The sequence below is a fragment of the Podarcis pityusensis genome (assembly GCF_964106645.2).
Source record: "Podarcis pityusensis genome assembly, chromosome: 5".
Lineage (NCBI taxonomy): Eukaryota > Metazoa > Chordata > Lepidosauria > Squamata > Lacertidae > Podarcis > Podarcis pityusensis.
In genome coordinates this window covers 33,261,721-33,277,374 of record NC_138032.1, presented here as the reverse complement: position 1 = coordinate 33,277,374, position 15,654 = coordinate 33,261,721, and the positions used below count along the sequence as shown (strand labels likewise).

Here is a 15,654-nt window from a genome sequence, read left to right as displayed (position 1 = left end):
AAAGTATCGGGGGTTAGGGGCAGCTAGGGTCCACCCTGTATAATCAAACACATGGCAGGGCACATGCATACCATTTGAATGGCAATGTCCATCAACTGTGAGTGGTCCTGGACCTGTCAAATATTTTATTGGGGGGGAGGTGAAGGGACCTCAGCTCCTAGGAATTGGCTCCTATGCTCCTGCAATTTCCCTTTTAAAGAGCTCTCTTACAATTGAAAAATGTCGCCATGCTCTGAACATTCATATGGTTTCCCTCTTGGTCAGGATCTCTTATGTGCTCTACAGAGTGAGCTTAAATTGAAGCGTCTTCCAAAAAGGGATGTGCGTTGGTGTGTAACCTGGCTCCCATTTGATCAAATTTACCATCTATATTGGGAAAGTTGTTATCAGTCCTCTTCTCTAGATTCTCACTTTCTGTTGACTCACACACTACATTTATTTCCAGTCTGTAAGGATCTTGGTAGAGAATGAGATATTGTACGCTGTGTATATTAGGCAAGGAGGAGGGGAGACATAGTTGATCTGCACAGGCAGTGAGACAAGACTTGACAATATTTATTACTTCTTACATTTTTATGTTTTATGCTATAGAAATCTTCGGCCATAAATTGTTGAAAAGGTATGAATTAGCCAATTCAATCCCTGATTATAAAAAGGGGGCTATTCACTTAGCAAATGTTAAAGTTTATTGTGCCCAATTAGCATTCAGTTGGATCTGATAAAGTGAAAAGAAATCCTTAATTGGTCTTGTACAATGGCTTTTGCTCTATCATCATTATTCCATGGATTCAACCCTGTGTCACATTCTTTTTCCTTTTGAAAGCTGTGCCGAGGTAAATTAAAAAGAGATATTTTTCCTTCCTTATCATTTTACTAGGTTAAGCAAGAGCAGTGCACAAATGGCCTCTTAAAATTCTTCACTTTGTTTGCAGGCAGAGAAATTGAGGAGAGAATTCCACAGAATTTCTCCAGGAAAAGGATAAATTATTCAACAGTTTCTAGGGGATGAAGATCAGTAGAAACTATTGCCCCCCCCCCCCCCAGCTAGCTATCAACTGAATTGTTAGTCTGGCCACCATTTTGTATACACCACAAGGTCCCATGCCTAATATTGTTCTGGTGAATGTTATTGGGCCTGGGATGGGGGAGACAAAATGGTGGCCTCAATCAATCAATCAATCAATCAATCAATAACAATAAAAAAAAGATTTGGAGCAAGTTCTGCAAAATTGTCTTTTTTCTTGTGGTGGGGAGGTCAGGGAAGAGCGGTGTAGTAAGAAAAAGCTCAGAAATTTTCTCAGAAAAATGTCTTCTGAGAATTTTCGGCTCAGCTCTCATTTCATTATTATTATTATTAGTGTGTGTTTCTGAGGTCCTAAACCCATTGTCCACAGAGTTTAAAGGAACAGAAAACGACGTATTTCTGAGAAAACATAATTGCTTCATAATTTGCTGTGAGCCATGCGGTATTTCTCAATTTAGTGAACTTGCCTGAGGTTATCATAAAAGAAAATCTGATTTTTGTGTGCAGAGGCACATTTCAAATACAAAATACCATTTTGGCACAGCATCCTGCAGCAGGGATGAGCAACCTAAAGCCTCAAACCCCACCAGCCTCAAACAATATGGCTAGCTGTCAGAGATGATGGAAGTTGTAGTCCAGCAATATCTAGAAGGCCACAGGTTTCTCAATGCAACCTGCAAGGTGTAGAAGCAGTGACTGGGAAAGACTGGGACCCAACAGTCAGTCATACTTGGTCATCATTGTCTTTCCATTGCCTTTTCAGCCTACATAATAATCATTGCTGGATATCTAGGCAGGTAACCTATTGGTTGCTTTTAGCTGTATTTCTATTTCTGTGGGTTTTGAAAAGTCTTATAAAAAGTCTATTTTCAATAGGGGTTTGCAGAAAAATATGAAACAAGGGACAAAGCAGCTTAGATAATACCCTAAAAATCTGAATATAAACCATTAGCAAAAACCTTTTTCAAAATTCCATTTTCTTCACCGTTGAATCAGTACTTATGTTTTAGATAAGCCATTTAGCATTATTAACTACAATGCTAATCTTGCCCCTGTGTCAAATGTCCCCAAGGGGAGAATTTGTGTGTCTGATTACAGTAATAAGAAGCTTCAACAATTGGATTTACTTGGCTAGCTGCTAATTGAACTGCTTATACCTTTCCACCATAGAGTTTGCGAATGGGATTGGAGAAAATTGGAAGCAATTCTTCTGCCCCAAAATCCCAACTCCACAGAAGGCCATTAGTTAAGTGTTCGGCTCTGCTTTTCGGTAGCTCTCACAGGATGCACTAAGCAATTTTTAAAGTATCTCAACTCCAGCAAGAAGCTGGAAAAGGCTAGATGCAAAAAAGGGCATGGCTCCTGTACAGTTGTGTAGAGGAGAGAATTTTGGTGGGTGCACTTTCACAGAATCATAGAATTCTAGAGTTGGAAGGGACCCCTGCAATGCAGGAATCCTGCCCACAGCTATCCCTGGGTGGGCTTGAACCACCAACCTTCTTTGTCATGCAGGATTAAGAAGAGCCAAAATTCCCTTATCCACAAACCTATTAAGCGTACATGAACCCTAACTTCATTGCAATTAGTCATCCAAAGCAAAGCAGCTAACATTAACTGACAGGCCAGCAGGGTTGTAGGCATTGAACAAATCCAAATAACAATCTGTGGGTTTTTTTTTAATGAATCACCTGGGTAGCTTAGTACTGCTGAATATGGAAAATCAATCCCATATTTGTTTGCTTTTGTGTGTGTGTGTGTGTGTGAGAGAGAGAGAGAGAGACACACACAGACACACACACACACACACACACACACATATATATATACACACACGCAGTGGTACCTCGGGTTACATATGCTTCAGGTTACAGACTCCGCTAACCCAGAAATATTACCTCAGGTTAAGAACTTTGCTTCAGGATGAGAACAGAAATTGTGCAGTGGCGGCGCAGCAGCAGCAGGAGACCCCATTACCTAAAGTGGTACCAGACCTCCAGAACGAATTAAGTTCTTAACCCAAGGTACCTCTCTCTCTCTCTCTCTCTCTCTCTCTCTCTCTCTCTCTGTGTATACACACACACACACACACACACACACACACACATGCAGTTTGCAATGATATCTCTATATAACATAGATTTACAATAAAAAACCATCCAACTAACAATTATTGAAATACTTTTTCTTAATCAGCCTGGTGGAATAGGAAGGGTTTTTAGGTTGCATTCAAGAGTTGAAACAAGAAGGCAGAGCATTCCACAGCATTGGCCCAATGATGCTAAAGGCTGTATTTTGGGTTGATGTCAGAGGAGCCTGGCCAACTCGGGGGACAACCAAGAACACTTCTACAGAGGACCTCAGTAATTCAGCTGGACTGTAAGAGGTTGGGCTTAAGTTGTCCAGGGCTTTGTGAATTGATAGTGCTAATTGACTAGTCATATATACATCGAGCCAGATAAAGAATCCAATGGTGTGTGGTATAGTGGTTAGAGTATGGGACTAGGGCCTTGGAGGCCAGGGTTCAAATCCCCACTTGGCCATTAAGCCCACTGGGTGACCTTGGGCCAGGAGAGAACATGTATGCCACCTTGAGCTCTTTGGAGAAAAAAATGGGAATTTAAATGAAATAAATAAATAAATAAAGTTGCATGTTTCTTCCACTTGACCTAAGAGGAGCTTAGTGTGAGGCAGGCTAAGCCAAGCAATAGCGACTTAAGAGTCATTTACTCAGAAAGATGGGGCATGTCACAACTGGCATTGAGTGATTTAATATCTCAGCTACTAAGTGCAAGTTGCTCTCTGATTACACAGCTAATTGTAGCAGTGAGGGTCAGGGATGTCATGTTCCTGCCTCCCCATCCCCACCCCCCACCGCTATAAGCACTGCCTGAGGTGGCCAACTCCCTCTGGCTAATTATATGGCCATCCCTGTGTGACAACAATTCAAACACCAGAATTGAGCACACATTGTTAAATGAAAACAAAAAATATTGCCAAGCGGTTCTATATGCTTCCTTTCATAGGCTCAAATGGCAGCTTCAGAAAAGAAAAACAAACAGCATTTAAAGAAAGATTTAAAGAATAAATGGATAAAATCTCAGCACTAATAATACACACATTCCAGGCTGCCTGAGACCTCTCTTGGGTGTCTGAAAACAGTTTTTAGAAGAGGCATTTATTGTATAAGGAATCCTTAAAGTGGCAATTTAGTGACCACCTCCAGTTGTTAGATTCCCATTCACCTCAAGTGGGGGGGGGGTGTGCGTGAGTAGTATGTCAGTATCACTCATAATCTATAGCTGAAGTTCTGGGCCTGCTGGGGTCAGTGATAATGCTTCTAGTGGCTTCATCTCTTTCGCTAGAATAGTCTCTTTGGAATTACTGTAAAGCAAATGTCTGCCTATCAACTTGGACCTTCAGGGTCTCAGCTCTCTCTTCCCTTGATGAAATTTCTGTTGAGCACCTGTAGTGCTTTAGCACTGGCATACAAATTACTAATTGGGTTCAGTACATTAACACAGTGGCAATGAATTAGCATAGGGATTACAAATGTTTAATTTTTTAAATGGATATCATTATCTATTGTGCCACCCACACACTTGCGACTCTCACTTTGTTTAGAACAAAAACATTTTCAGTATGTCTCGGTAGTAGAAATGAAGGCACACACCTTAAATAGCACATAGCGAAGTGTTTTTCTTCAATCTATCCTCCAAAGTTCTTACCACATGGTCCAACAGAGTCTGAAAAGTCATACATTCCCACCCACGCTTGGAATGAAAAGAAAATTATCCACCATTGCACAGCTTATTTATGTTCCAGATCAAATGAACTGGATGTTCATGCCAATATATCTGGGGGGGACTTTTATTTACAATGAATATGTTTTGCTTTCAGATCTGCAAACATATCTTTGCTCTGAGTTCTTTCTATATGGGAAGTAAAGTACTGTCATGTTTGGAGTAGGACCTTTTGGATAAGTATCATAAAATACTTTCCCCAAGGAAGTCTGTTAGGCTTCCTCCTTATTTAGATTCGGGATCAAACTACATTTTATGTGGCTGATCTGTGATTGAATCTCCTGTTGTTTTTATTGTTCCTTTAAAACTGCTGCACAGTTTTAAAAATTGATCAGAGAAGTGGAACTTAGATCAGGAGATGTGCAACACCCACCCTTGTCTGTTTCCCTAATTACAGCTTCAGGAAGTGGGGAAATGGATGGAGGAAGGATGAAGAAAATATTAAGTCTCAAGCAAATATCATGTCCAGCTTTGCCACTTGAGATTTTTTAACTGGTGTCACATGCCGGTGGGTGCTCTCAGAAGATAGGGTCCCAGGCTGTGTACCCATTACTGTTCACTCTGGCCCCAGTGGACTCCCACCCCTGTATTCTGAATCCATGTATGTGCAACATTATCCTTGATCCACAGGTATCCACAGGGAAGATCAGCCTGGCTCAAACTGGATATAAATACCTCCTCATTCCATTCTGTCCCTGGATAAATAATCCCCTTCCTCTGCATTTTCCATCCATTCTCCTTGTGTGGCAGAGAGTCTCTCTCTCTCTCTCTTTTAATTGATGTGAGCCATTTGGGAGACAATTATTGACTGGAAAGTGGGATACAAAAAAAATATAATAAATCAATAAACCATCTTGGGAAATCTTGCCCCTTCTTGGTTTTATTATTGATCTGTAAGTTGTTCTTGGAGTCCTATCTGAAGAGATGGGTGAAACAGGTTTCAATAGCTAAAGAATAAATAAGTGCATTGATTTTATCCCCAATGCATATGCAGGAAAATAGCAGTCCATTGCAATGAACGCATAAGCAAAACCCCATTAGGAGAAACTCTGCCAACAGCAGCAATTGCCCTCGTCACCATAGGCTGGGGTCCACCTAAACCAGCTCCTCAAATCTAACAGTTCCAGAGAAAAAGCTTGATCATTCTTTATGTAGTTCTGCCATTTAAGCTAAGCAAGTCTGGACTCAGCATTGTATTTTATGTACAGTTCTGGTACAATATGCTTAGCAGTCAAAGTGAATATCAAACTTCACAGACAACCCTTTTTTAAAAAACAAAAAAATCTGCATATTTATATAAAAATGAAATCACACATAATCCAGGTTTCATTAGCTTTAATCTGAACTTCTACATGATGATGATGATGATGATGATGCTCATTCAGACTCAACTATTGCTTTTTAAAATATCATATACGGTATGCAACAAAACCCACTACAGAGCTCCAATTAGACATGGCTAGATGTTGGCCATGGGCTCCTTTCTAGGTGTTAAGGGATAAGGTTTTTGTGCACTAACAGGGTTGTAAGTTTGGCAGCTGGTCCATCCATTTTATTCGACCCTCTTGGCCTCTGGGTTCAGGCTCATCACTGTACCTTCTTAAATACTTGCTTACATTTGACGCCACAAGCTCTTATTTCCTGAAAAAGAAAAGTCAATACTTAAATGCTACTTCTTCAAACACTGTGTTCTTCGTAGATAAACACTGATGTCTTCCTTAGAATCGAATAGTATTCATAGTCAAACAGAAATAGCTGAATGATTACATTGGGAGCGTGTGCCCCTTTCACAAACATAAACGCTTATCTGGGGACATTTTAAAATATTTTCTCAGTATGAATGAAGATATTAGCTATCCAGATAACAAGACACTTCATTCTACTCTTTTATATCTATGTGGCACATCCTCCCTCCTTTCTCTCATTGCACCTCAGTGGGCTGAGAAGGGCCTTTGGAGATGGCAATGTGGGCTGGGTAGGAACATAAGGGAGAGGCTTTTCATCAGGTACTGGGGTTCCAAGCTGGTTTTTAAACTTAAAATCAGCACCTCGGTCCTGGAAACAAAATCAGAACCCAGTGCAGGCAGGCAAAGAGAAGCACAGTATGATCAAACCAGAAGTGGATTTAGGGGAGTGCCACACTTTCGCCTGTACTGGGCACCAGAATTATGTTGTAGAATGGAAGGTGAAAGGTTGGGGGGCGCTGAATTTTGGTGCCACACAGGGTGCCATTGAAATTTGAGACCCCAAGGTCTGCCTCTGATCAAACGGCTGTTAACAATCCAGCAGCCATTTTGTGCACCAGTTGAAGTTTCCAACGTATACACTCCAAAGCCCTTTAGACTAAAGGAAGCATTCTGGAGGTGTTTCAAGAATCTCTTAACCTTCAACCTGAGTAGTCCCCATAGAGAATAGGATATTTGCACCTAAAAGGAGAGGTTTGGGAAAGGAATTGAGATGCCTTTGATTTATTAGAAAAGATCAAACTTGTATTTTTAAAGGAGATACTTTTGGACAAAGTTAACGTTATTTTATAAGATAATACTTTAAAAAAAAAATGACCTGGATGCTATGGGCATAATTTTCTCAGTCTAAAGAAGAACTTTTGATATCACTTCACAGAAAATATTAATCTAGTTGAGGAAAATCCATTCCTGGGGTGAGTGACCTAAAGCAGGTGAGTGATCTGAATGGAACTGGAAGAGGGAAGAAAGTGCACTTTAGATTTCAAAAAGTACCAGAAAGTGGGACAGACTGAATGGAAATGATTCAACAAATGAAAAAATACTGGCACACATTCTGTTCATTTTTTGTGTCAATGGATTTGATAAAGGAGTAAATGCAGCCAGGATGTGTGATCTCACAACAATGGGCTATCTATTGAAGAGAAAGGGACATCACAATACAGAAAAAACTCAGGAACGACTTGACAGCGGCAGAGAAATAAAGCCTAAAGTGGAATGGGAGTTAACATAAGATGTGTATGTTTTAATTAACTAAAAAATGCTGACTTGGAAAATAATCTGCCTGGAAAGAATGGTGAATAAATGCCGAAAGCTTATGGCAGATCACTTAATAGACGTTATAAAAGGATTAATTAATTAACATTTGGAATATTGTCTGAAGTTCAATAGGACCATAAAATTATTACTGAAGCATCATAGAATAATTTTTATGGTGCCTGAATGCCCTACATATTCAGAAACTCTCAAAGATACAAGCATGTGAAGATGAGATATCCAAATACATTAATAACACAGCAGAAGTATTAAAAAAAAAAATTGAGGAGGGGAGGAAAGATGAATGATGCTTTCAGAAGCAGGTAAGAGAAGTGATAATTTAAGCTGTCAAAAAGCATAAATAAAATACAAACAATGGTGGATTAGGATATGGCAGTTTAGAAATATCTATCACCTATCTATCTATCTATCCCCCACTCAAACCCCTGATATGCATAACTAGTTGAAAGTAGATGTGAATTTGGTCAGCACCTAATGCTGTAGTCCACTTATGTTTGAGTAAACTCCCTTAACTCAAAGGGATTCATTTCTGACACACAGATAGGACTGTAACATAGTTCTCTTAGAGGTACTCTTGGAGAGTAGAGTAAGGCTTGGAAACCCAAGGATCTAAGTGGCTTGCCGGTAAATCACGTTACCAGAGACTCCACTCCCAACACACCACTCTTTCTAGTTACTGCTCCTTAACTTATGGTCTCATGAAGAAGTTACAGCCCTAGTGGTGGGAAATTATTTGCCAAGTAGACACATTATGTGACCCATGAGAGCAGCAAAATAACAAGAATGTGGAACAGTGATGGGATAAAATCAGGCCAAATCTTTATTGACTGCAGCAGACAGGGCAAGGGTTAAGCCCCATGTTGATGGAATGGATCTGCCGGGATTGGACCTCCCCAAACCTGTTCTGTGCGAGTCAGCCAGTGTTGAACCTTGCCATGGTACAAGCCCAGCAAGCAAAGTCTCACAGGGCAACCAAGGTGCAGATTTCTACCAGGCACAAACCCCAACCCAAGCTTGGGAGTGCCTTGATGAATTATGTCCTCAGGCTACTTATGGGGACCCCCTGTACAATGCTGATCCTGCTCAATGCCATTTCCGCCCTCACACAAACAATGTTCTTTGCCTAACAAAGGAAGGCTGTAATTTCACTGAGGGAAAGGTGGGGGGAAATCCCTCAACCATGTACCAATCAAGTCGAGAGAAATATCCCTTTCCAGCCCTGTCAACCAGCGACCCAGAATTGCTCAGTGAAGGCTCTAACCCGAGGGTGGGCAGGCAGGGAGCTCTCAAGGCAAAATGGCCCTGAGTTCCAGGGGAAGCAGCCTTATTAAGGCATTCCCCTCTCCTTTGCAAGGCTCATGGGACAGCTTTTTCCCATGAGCCCACCACACAAACAAGATACTGGGCAAAACCTTGCCCCGTATTTTGCTGCAATCTATGGGTCACAGCACCGCCAGGCAAAGGTGTCCCGTGCTTATGGGGGAAGTTTATGGAGCGAAGCCTACAGTAGGCAAGGTAAAGTGAGGCTCCCTAAGTGAGTGCAGCACCATATTACATACAAATGGAGACACGGAAACCATTTCCCTATTCTTTATTTAGGAACCCCCTCTGCAACAGACACACCAGTTACTCCCCCCCCCCCCCCGTGTACTGATAATGGCTGCAGTCCTGGCAATGCTTTAATCAAAACAAACTACATATTTGCTTCAGGATTATCATGCAGATTCTTTCAGGTATGAATTCTACAGAAAATTAGCAGAAGGAGAAATTATGTGCGGCGTTATTATCACCATAATTTTTTATAATACTATACAGTAATGGCTGAACTAAACTTCCTGTTAAATGTGAGTGTGCACTGACATTTTAAAGTGTCTTATCTTTTACTTTTAAAACAACAGCTTCAAGAGGGCTCAGTCAAGATTAGCACCACAGGAAAGGTCAACTCTTCACTGTGCTCCTGGTAAAAATGGTCACTGCCAGCTGTTACTGATCCTGAGTAGAAAGCTGCCATTGGCCTGACCATTACAATACATTATTATCAATACCTAGTTTGCCCCTAAGGATGAGATCCTAATTTCACTTAAGTCCCATTTAATTAGGAAAATGTAAATATATGGGGACAGCAGGAATAAGTGCACTAGCTCTGTGTCCTCTGTTGCAACTGTCTGAAGTGTGCGTGGACCCTGCACACTTTATAACCCCCAAATGTGTGATATCAAAGGCTCCCTGCTACTTTCCCAGGTGACTGAAAAAGCAGCCGAGGGAGCAGAGATAGCCTGCTTCTCCAGCTGCCCTCCCTAATTGCAATGCCTGCACAAAGCCTCTCTTGGAAGCACATGCCATTAGAATCAATAGGACCGGCTTCCAATTACCGTATTTTTTGCTCTATAAGACTCACTTTTTCCCTCCTGAAAAGTAAGGGGAAATGTGTGTGCGTCTTATGGAGTGAATGCAGGCTGCGCAGCTATCCCAGAAGCCAGAACAGCAAGAGGGATTGATGCTTTCACTGCGCAGAGATCCTTCTTGCTGTTCTGGCTTCTGAGATTCAGAATATTTTTTTTCTTGTTTAGCTCCTCCAAAAACTAGGTGCGTCTTGTGGTCTGGTGCGTCTTATAGAGCGAAAAATACGGTAAATATTCCTAGGATTAGAGTGCTGGCGTTGAAACTGTTGTCTCATTTTACAGATGGAGAAGAAATTGAGAGTTATGCAATAAAGACTGCGGTGAGATTCAGAAGCATGTCTCCAAGTTCCAACCCAACTGTTCTCTCTCTCATTTACTATAGCTCGTTCTTGGCTTTAATGGAAATTCAAACTTGAAAGCTCCATCCATCTACAATCTCAGTGGCTCACCTGGATGTTTACCAAGTTAGCATCCTAAACAAATGGTGAAGTGCATTTAGTAGGCAGTAATTTCTCAGGGATGGGTTTGTAGCTCCCTCTGGGAAGAGGACTTTCAAGAGGGCTATAAACAACATACTTGAAAAAGCAGCAGCAGTAAACTTTATTAGGTCCTACTATCTCAGAAAGTCAGAAATAATGGTTAGAAAGAAAATAATACTTTCAAAAGGGAATTGCTCTCTTTCATTTCCTAAGCTACAAAAAAATTCTAGCCTTAAAAAGAAAAGAAAATAGCTCCCTCCTTCCACTTATGACCTGTGGTTTGGGATGCAAAAATCTTCCCCAGCCACACACAGTTTGTATCACAGAGCGAGTCAAGGGCACTTCTGTTACATGCTTTCTCTTGTGTAAACGGATCAAAGCAATTTGACGGTTAATATAAAGATTTGCTGAATTCAGAATGCTGCTATTTATGACAGGGACACGAAAGAGATTATTGCCTTAGAAGTAAATCAAACACAATGCCAATGCTTAATTACTCCAGAGCTAGCCAGCATAATGCACAAGCAAATTGCGGATTATTGCATTTAGCCATATGAACAAATAAAGACTTTGGGGAGTGGAGAGAGGTGAGGGAAATATATTTGAAACATTGCATGTCCTTACCAAGTGCATTTCGTCCCCTTCAATCCACTGGGTCCAGCCACGGCCTTCTTTTTCTCCTTTCTGTACACAAAGAAGTTTATCTCCGTCCCACATGACACAGGTCTAGTAAAATGCATTAAAAAACAGTATGATGGTAACTTTTAAATTAATCAGCTAAAACTCAGTTGGGGTCAATTTCCTTTAGGAAGCAAAACTCAATACTGAATGGAAGAGCAATATATTATTATTATTATTACAGCTTCTTCCAAAAGAAGGCAACTGCTGTTTTTCCAAATAAATCAAGAATGATTGAGATTGAGAGATTCATTAGAGCCTAACTCGCTCATCCCAGCGGAACTTGCTATAGGATTTCTCCCTTAGAGTTGTTTGCAGAATAATACCTGGAGCCCAATGGAATGGGAAACATATCACCCTGAACAGACTATAATTTAATCTATTTATATACTTTTTATGTTGTATAGATTATTTTATTTTGCATTTTTAAAAAATCTTAGTAGAGTTGGTTAAACTATTTAAGAGGAGACCATCTTTGGTTGGGGGAGATAGACAGTGGAAGGTGAGGAGGGAAAACTAAGGGAAACTGTTGGATGTTGAAATGTTAAAATCTTGAATAAACGGTTAAAAATACCCATCTATTTGGTTTCTCTGATTTCTGTGGTGTTTTTTTTACACAGTAGGTATACTTGGGTTAAAAGAAGGGGCTTTAAAAACAATCCACAGTGAGAAAAACACATCGTAAAAGCTAAGGAACAATAAACTCCACTGTAGTTCAGCTCCTGTCTGTATGTATAACCTGTCGATTCGATAGGCTGCGGAAAGGATAGACTTGGTCAACAAATGATGTGCTGCATTATAGAATCCACACAGCTTATGCTAATCGGAGCTAGTTTAACAGAAGTCAGCGGAATTACACATGCATTTAGCACAGATGTAGCCAGAAAAAAAGTTGTGCCTGCCTAATGCCCAGTTCAAAAGCGGGAAATAACTAGATTCATTACAAGCACTTTGATCATTCCTCACTACCACGGATTCTGTTGACAAGGCACAAGCAGCTTTTCAACCAGCAGGAGGAGCCGCTGTTCAGCATTTTCAATCTTTGGCTACAAAGCCAATTGACCTTGGGAAAATGCAGCGGTTTTTATAGTTCCTTTTTACCAATCTTTCTTTCAAGTGATTTAGCATGGCTTCAGAAAGACAGAAGGCAAGGGACTTCTTAACCCAGCATTCTCATAATCTATGATTTCCAGTAACCCATTTCCCCCCACCCCCACCCCCCACCATCTTTGGGAAGCATACGACTGTAGTAAGGGGTGTGTTTTTGGCTCTTTTATTAATACTGTGTCTACTTCCCCAGACAGTTCAAATAAGGCAAGCACCATGCTAAATGCAACACGATCTCCATTCACTTCAGTAGGACTTGCACAGGGCTGTACAAACACTGGTAACATAGGACCAGCGCCTGACTGAATATTCCCTGTGTTCTTCCCCACTCCCTCCCAAACGCAAGACATTGGATTCAGAGCAGCCAATCTCCAAATATATGGATAGAAATACTTACTCCTGTGATAACATAAATTATAAGCCTGCAGCCCATGAGTTAGTTCAAAAGAAAGTGGTGAGTGAAGATCTATACCAGGAACAAAGGGGGAAATAAAGGTGTAGTAGTAGCACCTATGAGACCAGCTGTGACTCCTATTGACCAAGAGGCCACTGCAGAAGCGGCATTGGGTGGGCACTAGGCAGATCTGGCCTCCAAGGGGTGTACTGCAGTTGTTGTTGCTGCCACCACAGCAGCAGCAGAGGATAATTCCGTGGAGGCTAGATCTGCTGCCCCTGCAGATCTTGCTGCCTGAGGTGGTCACCTCCCATTGCCTGCCTATATTGGGTGGGCCGGCCCTGTAGGGTGAGGTGATCCAAGTGAGAGAAGGGCTGCCCAGCCATTGGTTGGTGAACTTCCTTGGAATCAACTGTGTGGGGTGGTGATGGAAGAGGAGAACGTGCCTTGGGATTGAAGCACCGGAACTTCCTGCTGATTCTGTTTTAATGCTGCAGCATTAATGTCAATGACTTTGACATTATTTCAATACCAATGTTTTGATTTTTAGATTTGCATTAAAACAATGTTTTAGATCTTAAGATTTGTATTATTGGTTAGTGTCTTTGGTTAGTTCCTGAAAAGGTTTTTAGTTAGCTAAATGTGGACATCTTTTTTCTTATTCTTCTGATTAATGGAGGAGATTGATCTCTGATAGGCTTAGTAGGAAAATTTAAATTAAGAGGCAGGCTGTCCTCATTGTGTTAGCTGGCTATAATGTGGATATAACACACAGTGGTACCTCTAGTTGGGGACACAATCTGTTCTGGGGTGCCGTTCGCACCCCAAAAAGTCCACAACTAGAGCGGCATTTCTGCGCAAGTGCAGCAAAACCCGGAAGTATACACTTCCGGGTTTCCTGCGTTCACAAGCTGAAAAGACGCAACATGAACCTAACGCAACACAAGGTATGACTGTATTAGGATTTATAGAAGGTTTTAAATGGATTTGGCATACCTTTACCATCTGGCCTGAAGGAGTGGGTAGAACCGATTGTGACCTGCTGTGACTTATTTGCAAAATGTTTTGAGAATAAAATTGCTTAATATTATACCAGGTGCCTAGCACTTTTCCTTTCCTTTGATTCCTTTGATTCATTCTTACAAATGTCTCCTCAACTCCACATTCACGTTACCTCTATAAACATAGATCTGACAACCTGAATTTCTTGAGGCAACATGTACATCCATCCTAAGTCAGATGTGTATAATATTTTAACACCACCTAAATTTCCTGCGACCTCTTTCACCAACTGCAGGAAAGTGAGGAACCATGAGTGTCTTTGTTTCTTATCTTAACACTTCTATTGTAAAGTGTAACAGGAAAACACATATATTTAAGCTATTTCTACACTGGGAGTTCACACTTCCCTCCCCAGTCCCATGGAGGAGACGTGCAATGTGCTCCTTTGTACATTACAGTAGATGCATGAAAAGCACAAGCCATTGACACCCCCTGCAATTCCAAAAGAGCCCTGGGAAGCATTGCAAGATTGTAATGTTACTGAAGTTCACTAATGAATTCAGAAACATTTAAATCTCAGATTAAATATGTTTAGGGAAGGCAGTCTTCCTTTCTTTTGCAATCCACATATCCTGGAGCTATGGTGTGTGTGAGAGAGTCCTACTGGAGTTTACGTATAGAAAACAAAATGTTTTGGTTACCCCATGCCCAGGAAACTTCATTATTCTTTGCTAACTAGAATGTTCTGCATGGTGGCTCCTAGCTGGAAGATGCGCATTTTCTTTAAAATGTAATTTAGTTTCATAGCTTCTAGTACTAATGCTGCTGGTTCCATTTCCAATTGCGCATGAAACATACTAAATCTTCCCTGTTGAAATTCACTCTCTTATAATAATTTAAAGAAGCATGTTTATTTTAAGTGTTTCCCAGTGGCACTCAGCATCAACAACATAAGGGACCAGAATGCTGCCTATGGGAAAAGAACAGGCAAGGATAACTGTGCACAGCAGGCAGAGAGAATTCCCTAGAAGGCAACATGTGTTCACCCTGGAGATAACACCTGTCTTGAAAGCTGAACAACTCTCCCCGTTTCTAAACTTTGAGTGGATACACTTCTCATCCCTTAGAGTATACCACTTAGAAAACAAAACAGCTTGTTAACAAAAGACACCATGGGAGTGAAATATCAACTAGTACTTGGTGCTGCTGTCAGGATGCTAGATATAAATTCTCTGATGGAAGACAGATCTCACAACACCTTTAGCTACAGTTTCCTGATGGAATTATCTGCTGCATGGGCACTGCAGTCATCCCTGGCCAAGTGCGATTTCTTTGCCCGCTGTGGGTTTTACATTAAAGCATGTTGAAAACCAAACAGTTAAAGGCAAACTGAGGCAGTAGCAGCCATGGGAGGAACTCTGTATGTGGACAAACACACACACACACACACACACACACACACGAACACAGACACAACAACAACAACAACACAAAAGCAACAAGAATTGGCCCCAACAAATTGGTGGTATCTCAGCTCAGATGTTCCTGGATAAAAAGGATTATTTTAGATCCATTTCCATTTGGATTCAGGCCTGTTTATTGAAATTAAGACAGCTGTTGTTGTGTTGGTTCATCTATGATGAAAGCTACATCTTGGAGGCTTTCAGGACCATCAGTGTGGGTATCCTTTTGGACTGGCTAGTTGCTTGGCGCTTGGAGGCACCATTATACAGTGGTCTCAGTCATAC

The 15,654-nt window shown here is 41.1% G+C and overlaps 1 protein-coding gene across 1 annotated transcript in view; it reads right to left on the bottom strand.

Annotated features, from left to right (window-relative positions):
- Window positions 1-6,142: 6,142 nt before the first annotated feature.
- The window catches only part of RBP1 (retinol binding protein 1), a 35,218-nt gene continuing 25,706 nt past the window's right edge, over window positions 6,143-15,654 (bottom strand). Inside the window, exons 3-4 of the mRNA XM_081007020.1 lie at window positions 11,350-11,451; window positions 6,143-6,465 (exon numbers count right to left, since the gene is read on the bottom strand). Coding sequence (XP_080863146.1) covers window positions 6,412-6,465; window positions 11,350-11,451 — 156 coding nt within the window. The 3' untranslated portion in view covers window positions 6,143-6,411. The remainder of the gene's footprint in view (window positions 6,466-11,349; window positions 11,452-15,654) is intronic.